At 45.1% G+C, this 21,807-nt stretch overlaps 1 protein-coding gene across 1 annotated transcript in view; it reads left to right on the top strand.

Moving 5' to 3' along the window:
- The window catches only part of CHST11 (carbohydrate (chondroitin 4) sulfotransferase 11), a 182,732-nt gene extending 169,087 nt beyond the window's left edge, over positions 1–13,645 (top strand). Inside the window, exon 3 of the mRNA XM_011975506.1 lies at positions 8,567–13,645. Within this exon, the coding sequence (XP_011830896.1) occupies positions 8,567–9,421 (855 nt within the window). The 3' untranslated portion in view covers positions 9,422–13,645. The remainder of the gene's footprint in view (positions 1–8,566) is intronic.
- Positions 13,646–21,807: the final 8,162 nt, after the last annotated feature.

The following is a 21,807-nucleotide window of genomic DNA, read 5'->3' on the forward strand; positions in this document are numbered from 1 at the left end:
AGGGGGGAGTGGTGGGGGGAGCCAGGGAGAGATGGCCACGTGAGGAGGCAGCAAGCAAGGCACATCTACAGACCAAAGAGAGAAGCCTCAGGGAACACCAGCCCCACCCGGCACCTTAGTCTTTAAGTTCCAGCCTCCAGAACTGTGAAAAAATAAATCTCTGTTGTTTAAGCCACCTGATCTGTGGTATTTTATTATGGTGGCCCAAACACTTGGGGGGCTTGCTAGAAATGTAGGTTCTCAGGCCTGTCTGACCTACTGAGTCAGAAATTCTGGGAGGAGAACCCAGCAAGCTGCGTTCTAACAAGCCCTCCAGGTAAGAATGTTCACGCAGGCTCGTTTGAGAACCACTGGCATGAAGGATGATTAGTACTCAGGGGTAACCAGCCCAGGAGAGAATGACACATGGTTGGAGTAGGGTCTGGTCGGCTAAATATAAACTTTCTTTTAGTAGGCTCTGCAGCCTCTGGAAGAGTCCCAACAGGTTGCTTAAATGGGATGGTGTATGTGAAAGTGTTCCTTACATACTGAAGCTTTCTGTTGACCTTAGGTGGAAGTGAATCGTGGCATTATTCAGTCAGCTGAAGAAAGCAACCCTCTAAATACCCCAACACAGGCAAACTGAATCCAAGAACCTCCCTCCGGCACTGAATTTTCTGAGTCCCTTGAAATCCTGTGCCTGTTCCTCTCCAAACAACTGGAATGTTTCTCTTTTCTGATAACTAGAGCAAGAAGATTTTATCATATTTCCCCTTTTGTCCTTGCTGCTAGGAGCCCACAACCAATTGACATTCTAAATCCCAGCCCTCATAGAATATGTTTTTTTCTATTTTTATTTCATACTGCACATATGTCCTTTGTTATGGTCTCTTCAAAACCTTTTGAGAAAGCAAACAAGAAGAGGGGAGAGAAAGGGAGTGTAGGAAGAAAGACATGGAGCTCACAGTTCAGATAATTGTCAGATCAACAAGTCCTTTCTTTGTAAAACTGATCAAACTTGGTTGGAAAAATTAGGCATTCTCTTTTACTGATGAGGGAACAGGTTCTTCTTCATTAATGAGTGAGTCTTCTTCACTCTCTTGTCTTCCTGATGTCCCCAGAGCTGTCGGTCCCATCGGTAGTTCTGGAACTGTGCTCAGGGAACATGTTAGTGGCTGAGGGGTTACGACAGTTACAAAAGCTCGTCTGAGCCCTGTTGGAGACAGGAGGAGCATGGCAGTGACATGACCAGGTCTGCATTTTTTAACGTTAGAAATCGCTGTTTTCCTGATCACAATCTCTAACAAGCCGTTGATCCTCTGAATAAATGTGGACATTTCTGGAACACCCCAGGCTGTCATCAGAAATCTCTCCTGCCCCATTTTGACACGATGGTAAAGAATTCCTCTCTTCCCTGTGGCCTGTCCAGGGCTGTTCTTAATCCAGGTTTCATAAACCAAGGTTCAAGAAGTCCACAGTTAGAACCCCCAGGGGTCTAGAGTTCCATAGAAGAACTTTATTAATGGAGCATTTTTTATTTTAGTGATAATCTTTTGAAAAATGATTATCCATTTCTGGATCATCAGGTCTGCCCCAGATCACCGAGTTCTGCCATGTGAAGTCGTGGTGCCTGTGTTCATTGATGCTCTTGGGGGTTCCATGTAGCTTCATTATTGTCTTGGGCTAATTGGAAATGAGCAGAAAAGGAAAATATATACATGATGAGCTTTTACCAACTAAAGGTCAAATGAGATTCCAGCATGCTGAGTTTCCTAGTAACTAGGAAGGGGGAAGTGGTTAGGAAACCGAGTCCTCATGCAGCACAGGAGAAGAGGGAAGCTCTACTGCAAACACCCTGACCCACAGCCGTCAGCGAGCATCTGTGTGGTTTCAGGCAGGGCTTTAGTTCCAGTAAAACAACATCATCCCTCATGTTAATGTTGTGCATTTGAATGTTTATGTTTATTTTGGACTTGTAGTTGTGCACCTGGTTTTATATTTCTGCCCTTTTTTTTTTTTTTTGAGACGGAGTTTCGCGCTGTCACCCAGGCTAGAGTGCAATGGTGCAATCTCAGTTCACTGCAACCTCTGCCTCCCGGGTTCAAGTGATTTTCCCCTGCCTCAGCCTCTCCAGTAGCTGGGAGTACAGGCGTCCACCACCACACTGAGCTAATTTTTGTATTTTTAGTAGAGACGGGGTTTTGCCATGTTGGCCAGGCTGGTCTCGAACTCCTGACCTCAGTTGATCCACTCGCCTCGGCCTCCCTAAATGTTGGGATTACAGGTGTGAGCCACCGTGCCTGGCTTGTGCACATTTTAGTACCATTTTATTTTTAATAAATCACTACTAGTCTGAAAATATTTTTATTTTTCGAGACAAGCAGCTTACTCTGTCACCTGAAATTATTCTAAAATTCAAAAATTAGAAAAACCAATTAAAATGTATTTTTAAAAACATTAATACTAGAGGCCCAGGTGAATTTCCATCTTGGATTTGGGAAGCATTCTCTTGACCCCTTCCGCAGAGTCTTCCTGAGGGGAAACTGTGTGTGCCTTGTCGTGGCAGGTACACCCTTTGCCCCTTAAACTGCTGTGGAGAAGAAGGAAATGGAGGGGAAAGAAACCTCAAATACCAGGTTTTAAAGCCCCACTAAGTTATTTTCCACCTCTGCAACTGAATGTAAAATGATATGCTGGTGTCATTTCCATTTTTCCTGCCTTTGTGGTCCTGAATGCAGTATTAACTGGCATGTTACCTCCCTGGGGATTCAGGTGGCCAGAAAATTGTCTCCAACTGAAAAGAGCTTGGGAGGGGGCGAGGAGGAGATCCCCTTATTTCTCTGCTCATCTTAGTAACTTATTGCCTTCAAAATTGTCCTTAGTGATGCAAATGGCAAATTGATGGACCCCGTTTCCTTTCTAGTCCTTTCATTTCCTTTAGCACAGGTTTTGTTTTGTTTAATGGCACTGTTCAACAGCCCAAGAGGCCCATGAATGCTTCTCTTAGGGTGATGAATACATCAGCTAAGAAGTCATGAATTGCAAAGGTCAGAGTTTTCCTATTCAAAATAAATATTAATTGAATCCAATGACCTAGGGCTGACCTGCAGCAAAATTACAGAGCTGGTGAAATTTGTCTTTGAGATTTCTAGCCAGGAGTTCTTTTCAGATTTCTTTTTTCTTCTTTGATAAAAGAATGCCTACGTATTAACCACCTATTTTGTGCCATACCTTGTCCAAATCCTGTACTAGAGTTGATCTTATTTACTGAATGCTGAAATGTACTTTATTTGCCGTAGTCACCACCCCTGCGAGGTAGGTGGTACGATCCCCATTTTGCGAATAAAGGAACTGAGACTCAGAAGGCTAAGGCTCTTGCCCAAGATCAAGCCCAGATCTTCTTATTTCAAATCTTATCCTCACTCTGCAAGTGCCCTAATACATTGTCCTTATTCTTCTATGTAAAATAGTCTCTTATATGATGTTATCTTCTCTTTAAACTTATAATTTAGTACCAACTTGCTCAAAGTAATCACTCGAATGATCGACCTCCTCTGTTAGGTTCCTGAGGCCATCGTAACAAATTACCACAAACTGAGTGGCTTAAAGCTAAAGAAATGTATTCTCTCACAGTCCTGGAAGCCAGAAGTCTGAAATCAAGCTATTGGCAGGGCATGCTTTCTGAAGGCTCTGGAGGAATGGATCCTTCCTTGCCTCTTCCCAGCTTCTGGTGGCAGCCGGCAGTCTTTGGCATTTCTTGGCTTGGAGACACATCGTTCTCGTGGATGTGTCAATGCCACATGGAGACAAATGCTGCGTGGAGACATGTGGCATTCTCCCTGCGTGTCTCTGTATCTCTACTTTCTCTTCTTATAGGGACACCACCCATTGGATTATACCCTAATCCAGTATAATCTCATCTTAACTAATTGCATCTGCAAAAACCCTATTTGCATATCAAATCACTTTCCGAGGTTCTGGGTGGACATGAATTTGGGAGGCACATTATTTGTCCCAGTACAGCTCTATGAAAGAACTTTATGATATCGATGAACAATTGGGAAGTTAATTAATTAATTAATTAATTTATTTATTTTTGAGACAGAGTCTCACTCTGTTGCCCAGGCTGGAGTGCACTGCCACGATCGCAGCTCACTGCAACCTCCGCCTCCTTAACTGAAGGGACCCCCCTTTGGTTATGAAGGGGTGAGGAGTAGGAATCAGGCAGGAAAAGTAGGTTCAAGCAATTCTCCTGCCTCAGCCTCCCGAGTAGCTGGGATCACAGGCACCCGCCACCACACCTGGCTAATTTTTGTATTTTTAGTAGAGACGGGGTTTCGCCATGTTGGCCAGGTGGTCTCAAACTCCTGACCTCAAGTGATCTGCCCGCTGCGGCCACCCAAAGTGCTGGAATTACAGGCATGAGCCACCGCGCCTGGCCCAGAAATTTCTTTAACTACAGAGGGGTTTTCCTGCTTACAGATCCAGTATCCCTACAGAGATTATTAAGCCATTCATTCATTCACTCAACAAACACTTATGGAGCATCTCCTGTGGGGCTGGCACTTTTGCAAGCACGGGGGTGTACCACTGTGGAAAGACAGAGTTCTTGCTCTGTGGTATCTCTATTTGGTAAGGCAGAGACTTCATGCCAGAACGGTGTGACAAGCATAGATCTGAGTCACACCCCCTGGCTCGCGTCACAGTTCTGCTTCTCTTAGAAGGACTTACCTTGGGCAGTCACTTTGTCTGTCTCAGCCCGTTTCCTCGTTGACAGAATGCAATGCTGAGACCACCACAGCTTTACAAATGTGGGGAGACTCTCCTCAAGGTAATGAACAAGGAGTGCTCCACAAATCGTTTTCCATATTATCATTCATGTGTTGGTGCATCTGACAGATCCTCAGCTATAAAATGGAGATCCTGATAATCTCCGTTATGACTGATTGCATTGAAGAAGTTAGTCAGTGTGAAGCATGAAGAGCGTTACCTGGCTCACAATGAGCACTCACCCAGTCAGTGTTAGGTGTCATCATCATCCTGATATATATTGTGCAGGAGAGAAAATTAGGAAATTCTGCAGCTTGCTTTTGATATTTCTTGGCATATGCCTAGGGTCACTTATACTTGGAGAACTAAAAAATAGCATAACTGGAGATTTGGATTGATGGGGGACCCATGACCACTGGGCATTGAGCCTTTGTGGCAAAATCTCAGCAAGACAAAACAATACAAGAGTCCAGGCGCTAAGGAAGAACATTCTGGAAGATTCTCTATGGGACCCAGAAAAGAGTACATGGCCACCAGGTGGCTACCCTGGAAGAAAGTGGGCTCTACCCAACATTAAAGGAGGCCACAACCCCGGCAGTCAGTTAATCTAACTGCCTCTTTCTGTAGGCAAGGCAGGGGCAGCCTAGAGAGGGAGGAAAGGAAGAAATACTACTGATTGTGTATCTACTGTGTTCAAGCCATGGAATACACACCTTATAGTCCTCACACCAGCCTAACAAGGCATGGGAGTGAGGATCTCCATGGCACAGGCAAGGAAACAAAGGCCAAGAAAGGTCCAGGCCCCATATTTGGGCCATAACAACATGGAAACTGGATCCGTGGTTCAGTAACCCAGGGCTCTTTGCACAAATAGATTATTGCTCTGCTCTTTATAGTCGGGATAAATTTGTTGAGTGGTGCCATTTGGTCTGTGAATAACCAGAGGTCAGTAATTTGCCAGTTATTTCCAATTTGGGAAACTCCAGGCTAACCTGGTTTTACCAAGTGGAAACCAAAAATATATATGGTGGCCTTGCTTCTCTGGAATCTGGCTGAGGGTCTCAGCATCATATCCTGACTGGGACCCTTAGCTCTCCTATTTTTCAGCTCTCCTGTTTCAGTTATTTATTGCTGGGCAACAAATCGCCCCAAAACTTAGTGACTTAACACAGCACTGATATGTCATCTGCCACAGCTCTGTGGGTAGGTAATTGAGCAGGTCTGCTGGTCTCTCCTGGGATCATTCACACCACTTTGGTCAGTGGTGGCTGGCAGTTGGTGCTGGTCTGCAGTGCCCCAGTCTTCATCCTCCAGGAGGCTGGACAGGTCTTTGCATAGCATGACTGTCTCAGGGCAGCGTTCCAACAGCGTGAAGGCTAGGAACTGCAGACCTTCCTAATAGGCTTCAGAACATGTTCATCATTGCTTCTACCACATTCTACTCATCAGAGCAAGTCACAGCCAGCCCCCATTCAAAGAGCTGGAGAAATAGTCTCGATTTCTTGATGGGAGGAGTGTCGATGTCAGATTTCAAAGGGGAATGCACATCAGGGGATACTAACAACTCTTTCCAGATTTCCACCAGTTATTTGTGAGGTTAAAGCAGTGAGAGAATCACCATACTCTTCACACACAGACCTTGCAAAGCGTTAGTACTCTGTCTTGGTTTGCTTCCTCCCTTGAGTATAAAAATTTTTAGTGGCGATGGCATGTTGTAGTTCAGCGTATTTCTGGGAAGATTAAACATAATGTATTTAAATCACCTGTGAAGGTGCCTCCTACAGAGTAACTCCTTAGTCACACTGTCTGCTGTTGTCATGGTGACCATCACCATCCTTTGTCCTGGGGACCATGAGAGGAGATGGACATGGAACTTAATGCAGGGTGCAATGGCTTCTCCCTGGTGGCTACCATGATGCCCCTCAGGTCCCCAGCAAACTCATCAGTGGCCCTAATTTAGGCCCATCCCAATGGCCCTATGTACCTTTTAATATAAATTGTGCAGACTGAGGTTGAAAGTTGGAGGAGCAGGGGCAGATAATTGGGTTGCACTCAAGTCCTAGGCTCTACTGACTTGGCTGTCCAGGTGACTGGAGGATTTCATGGATATGGCTGCATTCTCAGGGCTCAAAGTCACCCACAGTCTGGCCTGGAGGAGGCAGTGACTCTGGGGCTCTGAGTTCCTGTGAAGCAAGTGGCCACAGGAGTTGAGAAAACCAAGAATGAAGTAGACAGGAGGGTTGTGCTATGAAGCACACTCAGTGTTGTGGGTGTTCAGTAGAGGGAATGATTCTTCCACTAGTGTGGCAGGGAGTGTGTGGGGCCATGAACAATTGTCAAGTTTGGGGCCAGGCACAGTGGCTCACCCCTGCAGTCCCAGCGCTTTGGGAGACTGAAGCTGGCCGATCACCTGAGGTCGGGAGTTCAAGACCAGCCTGGCCAACATAGTGAAACCCCGTCTCCACTAAAAATATAAAAATTAGCAGGGCATGGTGGTGCATGCCTGTAATCCCAACTACTCGGGAGGCTGAGGCAGGAGAATTGCTTGAACTCTGGAGGCGGAGGTTGCAATGAACTAAGATCACGCCACTGCATTCCAACCTGGGCAACAGAGTGAGACTCTGGAAAAAAAAAAAAAAAGAAAAAAGAAAAGAAAAGAAAAGAATTGTCAACTTCGCACCAGCAGAGATTGAGAAGGGAGAATCCCAGATGTGCCCAGCCTAAGGAATGCTTGTGGCAAAAAGTGAATCACTGGTTTCTCGGGAGCCTCCTTTGGTTATGAAGGGGTGAGGAGTAGGAATCAGGCTGGAAAAGCAGGTTGGCACTGGGCTATGGAGAACCCCAAAAGACCAGTGTATGAATGGGGCCTTGGTTCCTAAGGCAAGGAGGCCACCAGGCTACCAACTCATCTGTGGCTCCAGAGCAACTATTCCATAGCCCTGTGCCCCCAGTTTTTCTATCACTTTCATCACAATTAATATTATTCCATTTATATAAAAGAAGGACCACACTGAACTTTCATGAGTGGTGGAGGAGGTAAGGCAGGAAGCCGACAATAGGGTGCCACCACTCCGTGAAGGTCTCTGAGTCTCTGGGTGCTGGAGATGCAGGCAGTGGCAGAGCAGGGCAGAGTGCCCTCCTGTTTCCTGTTCTAGGTGGACTGTGAGCTCTGGTTTGGACTGGGAATGAATGGCCTTTGGGGAGAAACTGTTGCTCTTCGAATTCAGAGGAACACACATCTTCCCAAGCATTTCCCTTTGCCCTCCATTGAGGCTGATGGCTCTCTGCCCTGGCACCTCCTAGACTATGAGTGATTAAGGTTATGTCTTATGTCTCTTAGCAGTGCTGAGCAGAGTGCTTTATACATCATGAGGTCTGGATCAGTGTGGGGTGTGTGTGTGTGTGTGTGTGTGTGTGTGTGTGTGTGTTTAGAGACAAGGTCTTGCTCTGTCACTCAAGCTAGAGCACAGTGGCACAGTCATACCTCAATGTGACCTTGAACTCTGGGGCTTAAGTGAGATTCTCCTGCTTCAGCCTCCCAAGTAGTTGGGATGTCAGGTGTACGCCACCATGCCTACCTAATTTTTATATGTTTTTAGAGATGGGGGTCTCACTATGTTGCCCGGGCTGGTCTTGAACTTGTGGCCTCAAGCAATCCTCCTGCCTCAGCTTCCCAGAGTGCTGGGATTAAAGGCATGAGCCACTGCACCCAGCTTAGATACGTATTTGAATGGGTGGATTTATGATCTACTTGTAGCCAAGTGGAAATGTTTCAGGCAATTACTGAGTTCTTATTCCTCTTGTGTCCCCTCTGCAGCTGGAGCTCTCAAACACTGCTGTCCTGCACCAGATGCGGCGGGACCAGGTGACAGACACGTGCCGAGCCAACAGCGCCACAAGCCGTAAGCGGAGGGTGCTGACCCCCAACGACCTGAAGCACTTGGTGGTGGATGAGGACCACGAGCTCATCTACTGCTACGTGCCCAAGGTGGCCTGCACCAACTGGAAGCGGCTCATGATGGTCCTGACCGGGCGGGGGAAGTACAGCGACCCCATGGAGATCCCCGCCAACGAGGCGCACGTCTCCGCCAACCTGAAGACCCTGAACCAGTACAGCATCCCAGAAATCAACCACCGCTTGAAAAGCTACATGAAGTTCCTGTTTGTCCGGGAGCCCTTCGAGAGGCTGGTGTCCGCCTACCGCAACAAGTTCACCCAGAAGTACAACATCTCCTTCCACAAGCGGTACGGCACCAAGATCATCAAACGCCAGCGGAAGAACGCCACGCAGGAGGCCCTGCGCAAAGGGGACGATGTCAAATTCGAGGAGTTTGTGGCCTATCTCATCGACCCACACACCCAGCGGGAGGAGCCTTTCAACGAACACTGGCAAACCGTCTACTCACTCTGCCACCCCTGCCACATCCACTATGACCTCGTGGGCAAGTACGAGACACTGGAAGAGGATTCTAATTACGTCCTGCAGCTGGCAGGAGTGGGCAGCTACCTGAAGTTCCCCACCTATGCAAAGTCTACGAGAACTACTGATGAAATGACCACAGAATTCTTCCAGAACATCAGCTCAGAGCACCAAACGCAGCTGTACGAAGTCTACAAACTCGATTTTTTAATGTTCAATTACTCAGTGCCAAGCTACCTGAAATTGGAATAAAGGGGGTGGGGAGAGGGAGAGAATCATGCTTTTTAATTTAAGATTTTTATTTGTCAAAAGAATTATATGGATATTGGGTTATTTTGTAAATTAATATTTCTTTGGGGATGATGCTGCGAGCAGCATAGTGAGAATTATTTAAAATCCTTCGTAGGGAAGGACAGCTGTCTTTGCAGGGGAAATAGGATGGGTCGTCCTTGTCTGTAGAAGTGAATACTGCAACACTGTCTCAAAGGTTTCCTTGTGTTCTGGTGAATTCCATGAATTGTGCATTCCATAAATTCTAATTAATATTATTTATAGTTATTTAAACATGGTCTCATTATTTCTTTTTGTGGCAGCAAAATTCTGACGTCTTTCCAGAAGAAATCTATCTTTCCTGCTTTGCTTGCTACAGCTCATTTGGGGGCATGAATGTTCTCCTTACTAACCTTTCATGGAGTCATGTGATAACAGCCATTGTCATGTGTACGGATGCCACCATTCTTGAATTTCTGCTAGAAATAAGTAGGTTGCTATTGCACTTAGAGGCATCTTTGCAAGGGAGTCATTCCAAACCAATTCCAATTGACCTGAAAGTCCCTTGCACTAAAGAAATGTTATTTTTTTTTAACCCAAGGAGAAAGTTGATTGTAGCAATTTTTCACCAGAAATAGCAATCTGATACAATAGGCTTTTTTAACAGGAATTTTAAACTGGCAGTGCCAGTTGTGGTGAAGGTGAAGTGGCTGTTGCTTTATATTCGACAAGTATTTACTGAGCATCTACTATATACTAGGCCCTGAAGATAGAGTGTTGAACAAACCCAATAGTCTTGGCCCTCAAAAAGCTTTAACGTGACATAGAGCATCCAGCTCGACAATTAGCAAACCCCTGATATTCATGGACTTGACATGAGGTTTGGACTATTCATGAGCAACACCAGAGGGTCCATGACCCCTACACATTTTCGTTTTTCTATGGCCCAAATTTGAAAACCTCACATTCGGAGCAGGCCACTTTATCTTCATGAGTGATCCCAAGCTCATTGCCCAACAGAAAAGATGCTAAAAAAATGTTTCCTATCATGTGCCTGCTCCAATTGATGGGTAATGTCTGCCTTTAAGCCCCAGAATGGATTCTCCAGGCGCAGTGTGAAAGAGTGCAATGTGATTAGCAATGTCTGCCTTGGGCGAGGAAAGGGGAACACTCCTCAAGTGCCTCCTACTGTCATCTCCATCCAGCCTAGCACCACATCCCCGTTTAGAAGTGTTGTCTTCTACTGCTTGCCATGTACAAGTATGAAATGCCAAGGTGAGACTCGTACATTTGGGGATTTGCAATGGTTTTTGCCCCTCATGAAGGTCAGAGGTGGACCATTTGTACACATAGGCACATGCACACCCTCCCACATCCTCCAGAGGCTGAAAGACCATCAGCACCTTGGTAACTGCCATGCATGAGCAGCAAAGACAGCCTTCCATGCTGTTAATCCATGCCCCATTTCCTCTGGACGCCTGGAAACTTCATTTCCTGTTCCTTGCTAATTAACATCTAAACACGTTTCTCATTTCCAGCCATTGCTGATGCTTCTCGGTTGAAGTTTGAGCCACATCCCTCTTACAGCTAGTGAATGAGTTGGTAGCAGATACTGTATATAATAATAATAATAGTTTTAATAATAGGGGAGGGTGGGATGGGGTGTGGGTAAGTTTTGCCTTTTGTTTTGTTTTTGATGCAGTATATAGTGAAGGGGTGAGGATATTCTAAACAAACAAAAATTGAATAATTTATTCACAGAAACTATTAAGATTGTATTGTAAAGCTCACAGCAAGCTCAGTGGGCAGCAGCTGCAACATCTCACCAGGGAAATTATTTTCTTTAACATGAGTGAGATGTGGGCCGGAGAAGTTAGCTGGAGCTATTTATAAAACGTTGTGTACCTTCTTCCGAGCTCTCTCCCCTTTGTGAAGGGCACAGCAACTATACCCTTGATGGATGGAGATTTATGCAGTGTGTTTTACCAGGTAGAGTGACAGACCTTGGCTGTCCCTGGAATTGGGAATCTGGACCTTATTTCCAGGCAGGGAACACTGTCCTCAGAAATGGGACTTCTGATAACGAAACAGGTTGTCCAACATTTTCTAACACGTACTCTACAGAACACAGGTTCCAGGAGGCATCAGGTTGGTGTGATGCAAACTAAGGGTTTTGTGGTCAAATATCCTTAAGAAACAAAGTTAAGTCAGTTTCCTTTCTGTAGGACTTTTCAGAGCCTTGAATGTGTGCTGTGCATGGTGAATCCCCAAAACTAATCCTTGAGTCTGTAGCATTTCCTGAACGTACATGACCAGGATACTTTATTTTGCAGATCACCCCACAGAGCTAGGGTTCCACCAAGTATACTTTGCTTAAGCTGAGTTAGCATATCTGAGGTCGTTGAGGATAAAAACTGCCACCCCAACACCCTCCCATTAAAAAAAAAATACAAACTAGCACCACAGTCTCCATCTGGTTTAGATAGCAAGAGGTACTTTATTAAATGAATTAAGCTTTTACTTAAGTGCAATGGTTCTAATCCTGGATACTGCCATGGACTACGATTCCATCCCTCCCAGAGGGAGTGGAGGAAGTCTTGGGTGGTGTGGACAGAAGGAAGAGAGGAGAGGGCGAGTAGGGTATAGGGCCCAGGGTGGCTCCCTCCTCCTCAAGCTCAAAAGGGTGCTCAGTGGGAACAGATGATCTCTTGATGAGTGTTTCTTCAGTTTCATAGTTTGGAATCGTTCCCTGTGCTTTTTGGGGGATTTTCAATGGAAATTCATGTTGCTTTGCATTTCTATGTCCGTCTTTGATCAGTTGTACAAGCCAGCTCACTGTCATGTGAAGATGGCCTTCTTTCATCCGGCTTCTCTCTCTTAAGTGAGAAAGATTGTCCTTCAGGGGACATGACATCAATAGATTTCTGGAATGAGGGACTCTTTCTCCCCGTGTTTTGCTTTGTGTTCACATTTTCTTTTCTAATGGCATTGAAACTTAAAAAAAAAATGGATTCAACTGTTTTTTGCAGAATGTAGAAATTCTGTGTCCTTGGTTAAAGAAATCCACTGGTGAAGTGTGCCTGGAAAATGAAAGTTTGTGTTTTTTAAAGAGGAATATTTGAAACTACTTTCTATGCATGCTTAGCTGGAGAAAAGTACAGGCAGGCGTTCAATCTCCCAGCCACTTCTCAAAGGTGCTGCTGTGTTTTAAAGACCAGGTACAGCCAGGGCAGAATTTGCAAGGACATTCCTGCTTACTTTATCCCTTTGGTTCGAAAGCTCTAGATGATTCCCGCAGCTCCTCCAGACCCCGCCTCCCTGCCCTCCCCAGCTGGTCTGGGAAGAAGGTGGTCTGCTGACCTGTAGTGTCTCAGAGGGGACGTTCCTCCTCCTCCCTGTGCACCAGGTGAGCTGCACCCTCCTGCCTATTCAGGATGTGGATGCCACAGGAGAGCAGCGGGCAGTGGAAACTTCAGTTGCACCAGTTCACCTGGTGGCAAAAGCATGAAGCACAGGGGTCTAATCCTGGCTACTAGAAAGCTCCAGAACAAAGTGTGTGGGTCCCACAAATGCTTGGCTGGTGGGGTCTCGATCAGCGCTGAGATAGAGTTGGCAGAAGAAGCCGAGAGACTCTGCTTGCTTTCCTAGCCAGTCCTCCCCTACATACACACACACATACACACACACACACACACAATCTCAGCTGCCCCATTCTGTGCAATCCCAGTGACCAAATCCCTTCCTTGCCCACTTCTATGTCAGCAGGACTGACCACATCACTCCCCCAAGTTCCCACCACCAGCATTTCCTCCAACCTTTTTCCATCACAACCAGTTAGAACCCTACAGGCAACAAGGCCTTCTAGAATCCGCTTGACCCTTGGCTGATAACAGGCAAATATCAGTCTGCTATACTTTGTTAGGTCCAGAAGGAGCTGCCCATACTACTTTCTTATGAGCATGCTCAGTATGGCATATGGACATGTAATTTCACATCTTTGTGGAGTGTGATTTTCTTTTTTTACATATTTGTATGCAGTAGAGGGCCTGTTGTAGAAAACGCTCCCTGTATCTTGCTGTACTGTTAAAGAAAGCTGAATTCCACATTGCCAACAAAAGCGTGAAAATGTTCATGAACCTTCCTCCAGGAAAAGCCATTCAAGCCTGATTATTTTTCTAAGTAACTTCAATTAAATTGAAGAAAAAAAGAAGCTGCTTTCTGTGTATGGTTTGTTCATGGCTCATTAACGAAAGACTGTAGGGGTGGGGTGGGCCGTGGACCTTAACATGCGGGGGGCCCTGCTCATGTGTATCAAAGGATGAACATGCGGGCTCCGTTGGCAGACTCAGCCCTGGTAAAAACCGCCATAGATCCGAATTCTTTCTGTTTATCGGGTGAATGGAAGCTTTTCTTCATTCTATTTTTTCTATAAGCTCTTTGTAGAGTAACGCATTAGAAGGTCCACTGTGATCACACAGTTCCACTACTCTTGTGAAGAGGCCATGAAGGCTGTCAGTAAATGGCTTTGGTGGCAGAGCCAGTATTCAAGCCCAGGCTGATGCGCCTTCAGAACCCCATGTTTTTGGCACTGAACGACATGCCTCTCTAAATGGCCATCCATGGTGCCACTGCTAGGAAGTTGCAAGCCAGGAAGCTGCAAGCCTGCACTTCAAGTCCCAGTTTTTCAATCCACATCCAATCCTGTTCTGATTCCCCACAGAGCTTCTTTTGGCTCTATGGATGAGCATCTTTTAGCTTCTTTTTTTTTTTTTGAAACGGAGTCTTGCTCTGTTGCCAGGAGGGAGTGCAGTGGCGAGATCTCAGCTCACTGCAATCTCCACCTCCTGGGTTCAAGCGATTCTCCTCCTTCAGCCCCAGGGTAGCTGGGACTACAGGTGCACGCCACCACGCCCAGCTAAGTTTTGTATTTCTAGTAGAGATGGGGTTTCACCATATTGGCCAGGATGGTCTCGATCTCTTGACTTCGTGATCCACCCGCCCCGGCCTCCCAAAGTGCTGGGATTACAGGCATGAGCCACTGTGCCCGGCCGTATCTTTTAGCTTTATTGGTAAAAATGATTTCTGTATATTTTTCCAAAGAAGAAATTATACTCAATGTTGTTTCTGTATTTTATTGTATTCTAATTTAATTTTAAGAGACAAGGTCTCACTCTGTCACCCAGGCTGGAGTGCAGTGACACGATCATAACTCACTGCAGCCTTGACCTGGGTGCATGTGATCTCCCGGCACAGCCTCCAAAATACCCAAGGATTATAGGCATGTGCCACCATGCCCGGCTAACCGATTTCTTTAAACATAACATCTAAACATTTTTAACATTAAAATATTGGGTGAGAAAATAGATCCCGTTTTCAACCATGCTAGATATGGTTTCTAATCACCAGCTGGCTTTCCCCACTGGTAGTTAGTGCCCACCCATGGGCATGATACCCAAAAGACCAGGAGCCACTGGCTAACAATACATTTGGACAAGAATACATTGCTGGTGTCATCACTGTCCTTGCTATGGTCCCATCTGGTTGGGAAATGCCCAGATCACAGAGCTTAGTCATCTTAGATTCATAGAAAACATACATCCTTTTTCATCAGTGAATGGATGTGACTTTGCCATAGCCTGTCTCTGTCTCTTTTGGAACATTGTAAATGTCAGTGGGAAGCAAAGCTAGACAAGGTCATCTCTAGCCTGTTTGCTCCCCTTGGAGTGAGACTGACATGCTTTCTTGCCAGCTAATCAGGAGGTGTTTCTGATGGCGCCCCAGGTGCCCTCTGTCTGACCTGCAGAAGCTGCAGAACCCGAGAAGCCTGTGGCCCAGAACACTGCCCGGGCCAGGTCAGGGTAAGGTTATTATTGTTCCCCCAAGTGGACAAAAATAGGATGAGGCAGTCATTAGTGTAAGATGTAAAGTACTCTTTCTCGGGAAGAACTCCCTCTTCTCAAGTTAGGTCTTTCCTACATTTTTGGATTAGAATACCTTTTCTTGTTTTGTTTTGTTTTGTTTTGTTTTGTTTGTTTGTTTGTTTGTTTTTGAAATGGAGTCTCGCTCTGTGGCCAGGCTGGAGTGCAGTGGTGTGATCTTGGCTCCCTGCAACCTCCACCTCCCAGGTTCAAGCGGTCCTCCTGCCTCAGCCTCCCAAGTAGCTGGGACTACAGGCACCCACCACCATGCCCAGCTAATTTTTGTATTTTAGTAGAGACAGGGTTTCACCATGTTGGCCAGGATGGTCTCGATCTCTTGACCTTGTGATCCGCCTGCCTCGGCCTCCCAAAGTGCTGGGATTACAGGCATGAGCCACCGTGCCCAGCCTCTTTTATGATAATAGATGTTAATTGATACCAGGACATAAAATATTGGTAACTTAGGGTCAGCCCCCCAATGTCATTTTAAACATTTTCTGAAAAAGTCATGATATCCAAAAAGACCAGGAACCGTTGGTCAAGAATACATCTGAGTCATGAAGCGATGGGAGAGAAACCTCAGGGCCTGGTGGACAGAACTCTGTGGAAATCCCTTCTGAAGCACAGTCCTGAGTGCCCCACAGCTGGATCCCACAATGTGGCCAGTGGCTATGGCCTTCGCGTTCTGGGGTGACTTACAAGAAGCTGAACACTGGACTAGCTACATTCACTGTAGATAGTTCATCAGACATCTTAGGTCTGGGGTGATGAATACATTTGGTGTAATACGAAAAAGGAACATTCTAGCAAGGCTGAGATGAGAAAAACAACCACCTTTTCCCTATTTCACAATCTTCACCTAGCGCCTGCCTCTTCCCCAAATTGTAAGAACCCACAGGTGGAGAAAGCAGTCAGAGGATGTGAGTGAAGGCCGCCTGCTGGTTCCCAATGCGTTGCTGGCTGAGAACCGTTCCCAAACAAACTCCCTTAGTCAGTTCCTCTTTGAAACGGAGAAAACAGTAATATCTGGATTGTGCCACGATCGAAAAGAACCCTGTCCTGGCTGCAGTTCATCCACCAAGGAGCTGTCTGCAACCTACAGGTAATTACTTCCTAGGTGGGGAGGGGACCTCCATTTCCTCATCTGCGGAACAAAAGAGCTATATCTGTGATTTTCAATGCGGTGTTCAAAAAAATGAGCCTCTTAAAAATTCTTGCATTCTGAACACTCATATGTAGAACAGATGCAGCAGAGATGCTGTGATTGAATGGTTCGAGGCCCAGCTCTGCCTCTTTTTTCCCATAAAGTCCCTGTAAACCTTCATGGGCCGTAAGGTTCTAAGGAAAACAGTTTGAGAAGCGGTAAGTCATGTGACCTCTGAGCCTTTTCTGCTTTGACTTCTCTAATGATCTACCTGAATCCTCTGTGGCTTCTGCTGCTTTACGCCTAAGAGATTGACCCGTTAGATGGTACCACGCAGGTAAAAACTGCTTTGAGAAGGGAGTTAAAGGGATGATGGTAGACGGAGATTAAGATGGAAGAACAGAAATTATAAGAAAAAAAAGAAAAAAAGAAAAAGAAAAACGTAAAAGCTGATGCAGGAAAGAGATAGCTCATAGCTAGATTCAAGATGGTAACCGAAATTTACACTTCTCTTTCCAAACGCTCTACCATGGAAACACAGGCTCCACCTTTCTACAAAACCCTATTATTTTGAAATACAAGAGACTGGAATGAAAAACTGTCTCTGCATTAATCTGCTTTTTATTTTTCCATGTTTTATTTGTTTTTTGTTGTTGTTGCTGCTATTGTTTTTTGACACAGAGTCTCGCTCTGTCGCCCAGGCTGGACTGCGGCGGCGCGATCTCGGCTCACTGCAAGCTCCGCCTCCGGGGTTGACGCCATTCTCCTGCCTCAGCCTCCCGAGTAGCTGGGACTACAGGCGCCCACCACCTCGCCCGGCTAGTTTTTTGTATTTTTAGTAGAGACGGGGTTTCACCGTGTTAGCCAGGATGGTCTCCATCTCCTGACCTCATGATCCACCCACCTCGGCCTCCCAAAGTGCTGGGATTACAGGCGTGAGCCACCATGCCTGGCTCCATGTTTTTTTAAAAAAATAATAGAGCATCTCATTATGGGAGGAGAGCAAGGGCTTTGGATTTCACGTTGGTTTGGACAAGCCAGCAGCAGCTAGAGAAGGAGATTATTTTGTGGCTGGGACCAGCCTTGGGCTGTATCTGACAGATCAAGCCAGAAACAACTTTGTGCCTGGAACCAAACTGGCAAAAAGATGGAGGAAAAAAAAATGCCTAAAGAAGAGACGAAGGAAGAAGGACCTCTGACTATAGAAATGATATCTTTATTCTGAGCTTCTTTGCACAATGAACACAAACTCAACTGTGGGTGGCTTGGAAATGTTCACTTTTAATGTGCTCTTTTCCAAATTCTATATTTTCATAGGGAAAGCTGACCATAAAGGTAGCTAACTTATTAACCATTCGTTTATTATATGCCACACAGTATGTTACATGCTTTCCATTTAATCCTCACAAACAACCAACAAGGTAGATACTCGGATCCTTTTTACAGATTGATAGGGTTGGCTGTGTCCCCATCCAAATCTCATCTTGAATTGTAGCTCCCACAATTCCCACATGTTGTGGGAGGGACCTGGTGGGAGATCGTTGAATCATGGGGGTGGTTTACCACATACTGTTCTCATGTTAGTGAATAAGTCTCACAAGATCTGATGGTTTTTAAGAAGTTTCCCCTTTCACATGGTTCTCATTCTCTCTTGCCTGCCACCACGTTAAGACGTCCCTTCGCTCTTCCTTCATTTTCCGCCATGATTGTGAGGCCTCCCCAGCCACGTGGAGCTATGAGTCCATCAAACCTCTTTCCTTTATAAATTACCCAGTCTTGGGTATGTCTTTATTAGCAGCATGAGAATGGACTAATACACACATAAAGATGCAGAAAATTAGAATAAATAACTTGCCTCTAGTTACCCAGAATTCAGATCCAGGTCTGGTTGACTCTCCAGCCCACTAAAATTGGGCATCATTGGTGGACCAAGAGTAGAGGATGCCAGAAGTCTAAATCTGGAGGCCAATGGTACTACAAAGAGACATGGATAGAGAGGAAAACTTTAGCCCAGTTGGCAAAAGCTTGGAAAACCTACTGGACTGATGAACATCAAATTTGGACAAACTGTTTAGAAAGCTTGGACTTCCAATAGAAGCCAATGAATGGCAAAGTGAAATTCAAATCAGGGGTCTCTGTGAGAGGGAGGGAGGGAGGGAGCTATGAGACTACTGAATGGAAAGAAAAAGCCGTAAGTATTCTGATGCTGTAACAGAACAAGCCAGCCTGAGTTTCCAACGTAGCCCCAAATCAAATTCTAAGGGCAGCCATTCAGGGTAGAGGTTGTGTTCAAGCAGCTGCACACACAGCAACACTGCCATGCAGTCCGCTTGGGCAAGCAGCAGTGGGACTGGAGTCATTTAGCCCAAATGAAGGACATTTCCAAGCAGTACAGAAAGGCCAGACAAAAACAGGGTAAGAGAGAGAGACTCCAGGGCAGGTGGGAGTGTCTTAGGGCACCTTTGGATGTCTCTTCTACAGAGTTCCCTCTGCATGGTGGCTCCCTGCAGACAGCCCTAGGCCTTACTCTGTAAGCTGAGAGCTCTGAGCTTCCCCAAATTCCCTCCATCTCACCCCCAGGAACCTGCAGCTGTCAAGAGATACATTCATTCCTTCATCCATGCAAACATATATTAAGCATCTGCCTATGTCAGCTCTTGTGCAAGATGCCAAGAATATGGGAATTCTTAAGATTCATAAGTGGACAACATAGAAATGTTAACGGGTAGTTACGGAATAGTTGACACATGCATGAAGACAAAACACCAAATTCCCCTTGGGAAAGAAGTGATGCAAGTTTGTAGCTAGAGAGATGGAGAAAAGTTGAGGGTTTGGAACAGTGGCTCCCAACCAGGAGTGATTTTGCCTCCCAGTGGATAGATCCCCACAACCAAAAATTGCTTGGTTCACCATGTCAATAATGTCGAGGTTGGAAAGCCCTACACCGGATAAATTGATTTGGGATAGAATCTATGGCTTTTAGTAACTGAATGGGAATGTAGGTGAAGAAGAGGAAAATAAGAAGGGAAGGAGGATTGCCACAAATCGAGCTTGGGCTACTGTAGCTGGATAGTGGGGCCATCATTGGAGGTCAGTTAATTAGGAGCAGAAACAGGTTTTGGGGAAGGCTGTGACTTAACTATGAGACACGCTGAATTGAGGTTCAGGTAAAACATCCAGGGGAAGTTGGAGCGGTTCTGGAGCCTTGCTACTCAAAGTGTGGTTTGTAGACTAGCAACATGGAAATTACTTAGGAGCTTGCTAGAAACCCAGTGTTTCAGGCCCCACACCAGCCTTCCTGCATTTAAGGAATCTCCCCAGGTGATTCATATGCTTCACATTTGAGAAGCCCCTGTCTAAGCACAAGGGACAGCCTGAGGAGAAGCTGTGGCTTTGGGAAATGGGGTCATGTTTCATTACTGTTTACTCTTCCAGCAACCCTGAGACACGTATGATCAGGTCCACTGTGTCTGGTTGTGCAGGCTGTGCACTGCACAAAGGTAGGCCCAAGATGGGGTTGATGTTTGTGATTTACTCTGAAGGACTGGATGCCTTTTTCTTACCCTACTTGCCAAGTTATGTGCCCAAAAGCTGTAACCACCCAGAAAATGAATTGTCAAATTTGCACAAAAGCCCTGTGACTTAGCAGTGGCCCTAGATATAATGGTTTCACATCCCTTTATCTGCAGTTCTGAAATCCACAGAACTCTGAAAACGAAATGTTTTTTCATAGATTTGCAGCAAGCTCACTTGGCAGAGAAACCTGACCTTAGCTAGCATGAGACTAATTATAGTCTTTATTTATCCCACTTACTGTGAATATTCATGCATTTTCCTGCAGAAATATTCATGTGTTTTATTATGGGAGTTCAGCCCCGTATTCTACTAGGGTATTAAGAAATACATGGTATTTGCATAGTATTTGGGGGGAGAAATTCTTAATTCTAAAACATGTCTGATCCAAGGGTTTCAGATAAGAATTGTGAATTTGTACTACCCCAATTTTAGAAATGGGTCAACTGAGGCTCAGAGAGGTTAAGTCACTGCAAAACTAGTACATGAGAGAGCTAAGGTTCGTTCAGACCCATGCTCCTTTGGCATGACACTTTCTCCAAGAGGATTATTAATGAGCTAGACACTGCTCAGTTAACAGTCCAGGCCTTTTTTCTTTCACAAGCCATGTGGATTTTCAGACAGAAACACAGGGAAGGGGCACAAGGAGCATAAAATAAAATAATCTGCTTTTTGTGTGGGTCTGCCATAGCAGAATGCCAACTCCGACACCTGAGCTGTATTTTTCCAAACAAGTCTCTGCAAGTTCTGACAGCATTCAGCCCACAGCCAGGCACCCCTGTGCTGGAAGCATCCATCAACTTCAGCCTCACTGGCAGACATAGAGAATCCCAGCTACATTATAAAAGAATGAAAGCAGGCGAATTCTCTTGTTAAATCTGTGATTGAGATGAGGCGAACTACAGCAAAACAGCAGGATGATCTTCTGTTGTACTATTCTTATTCACCAGAGACACAAGTCTCCATTAGCGGCAGCAGGATCCAAATACCAATTCCTTCTTTAAAAGACATTTGCATGCTTTGGAGAACAATGCCTGTCATTGCTTCAGAACCAAGAGTTGCTCCCATTTCCCTTCTCCATCAAGAAAGAATAGGCTTTATTCTTCTTCCAGAAATAAACCTAGAGCTATAAATTATTAGCCAGATGAGAGTCAATGTACCTTCCTCTTTGAGATGTTGCAAACTCTAAAATTCTATTCATGTGATATACCCACGTCTGTATTCTTCCCTTGTGAGCTTACATGTTGGGGTGTTGCTACGAGGTGAATGTTGGAAATTTGGTATCTTGGCATCAAAATCAAGGATTATTCATTATTCATTTAAATGAATTTAAGCTTTCCTTAAAATATTTATATGTAAAAAAACCCTTTATTTAAATATATTCCACTGAATATTGAACTCAAAATCATTTTTGTGATTCTTTCCATTGTTTATACATGAATTACATATTTATATGTATGTATCACTTTAGATTATTCTATATACACATTCCTATATCTTCTTTGGAGAAATGTTTATTCAAATCATAAGTCCTTTATCAGAAATGTGTTTTACAAATATTTTCTCTCAGTCTGTGGTTTGCCCTTTTCATTTTCTTAATGTCTTTCAAGGAGCAAACATTTTAAATTTTGATGAAGTCTGATTTATCCATTTTTATTTTACGGCTGGGTTTTTTGTGTCCTATGTAGGAAATCTTTACCTAACCTAAAGTCTCCAGGATTTTATCCAATGTT

Source organism: Mandrillus leucophaeus, unplaced genomic scaffold (genome assembly GCF_000951045.1).
Source record: "Mandrillus leucophaeus isolate KB7577 unplaced genomic scaffold, Mleu.le_1.0 Scaffold157, whole genome shotgun sequence".
Classification (NCBI taxonomy): domain Eukaryota; kingdom Metazoa; phylum Chordata; class Mammalia; order Primates; family Cercopithecidae; genus Mandrillus; species Mandrillus leucophaeus.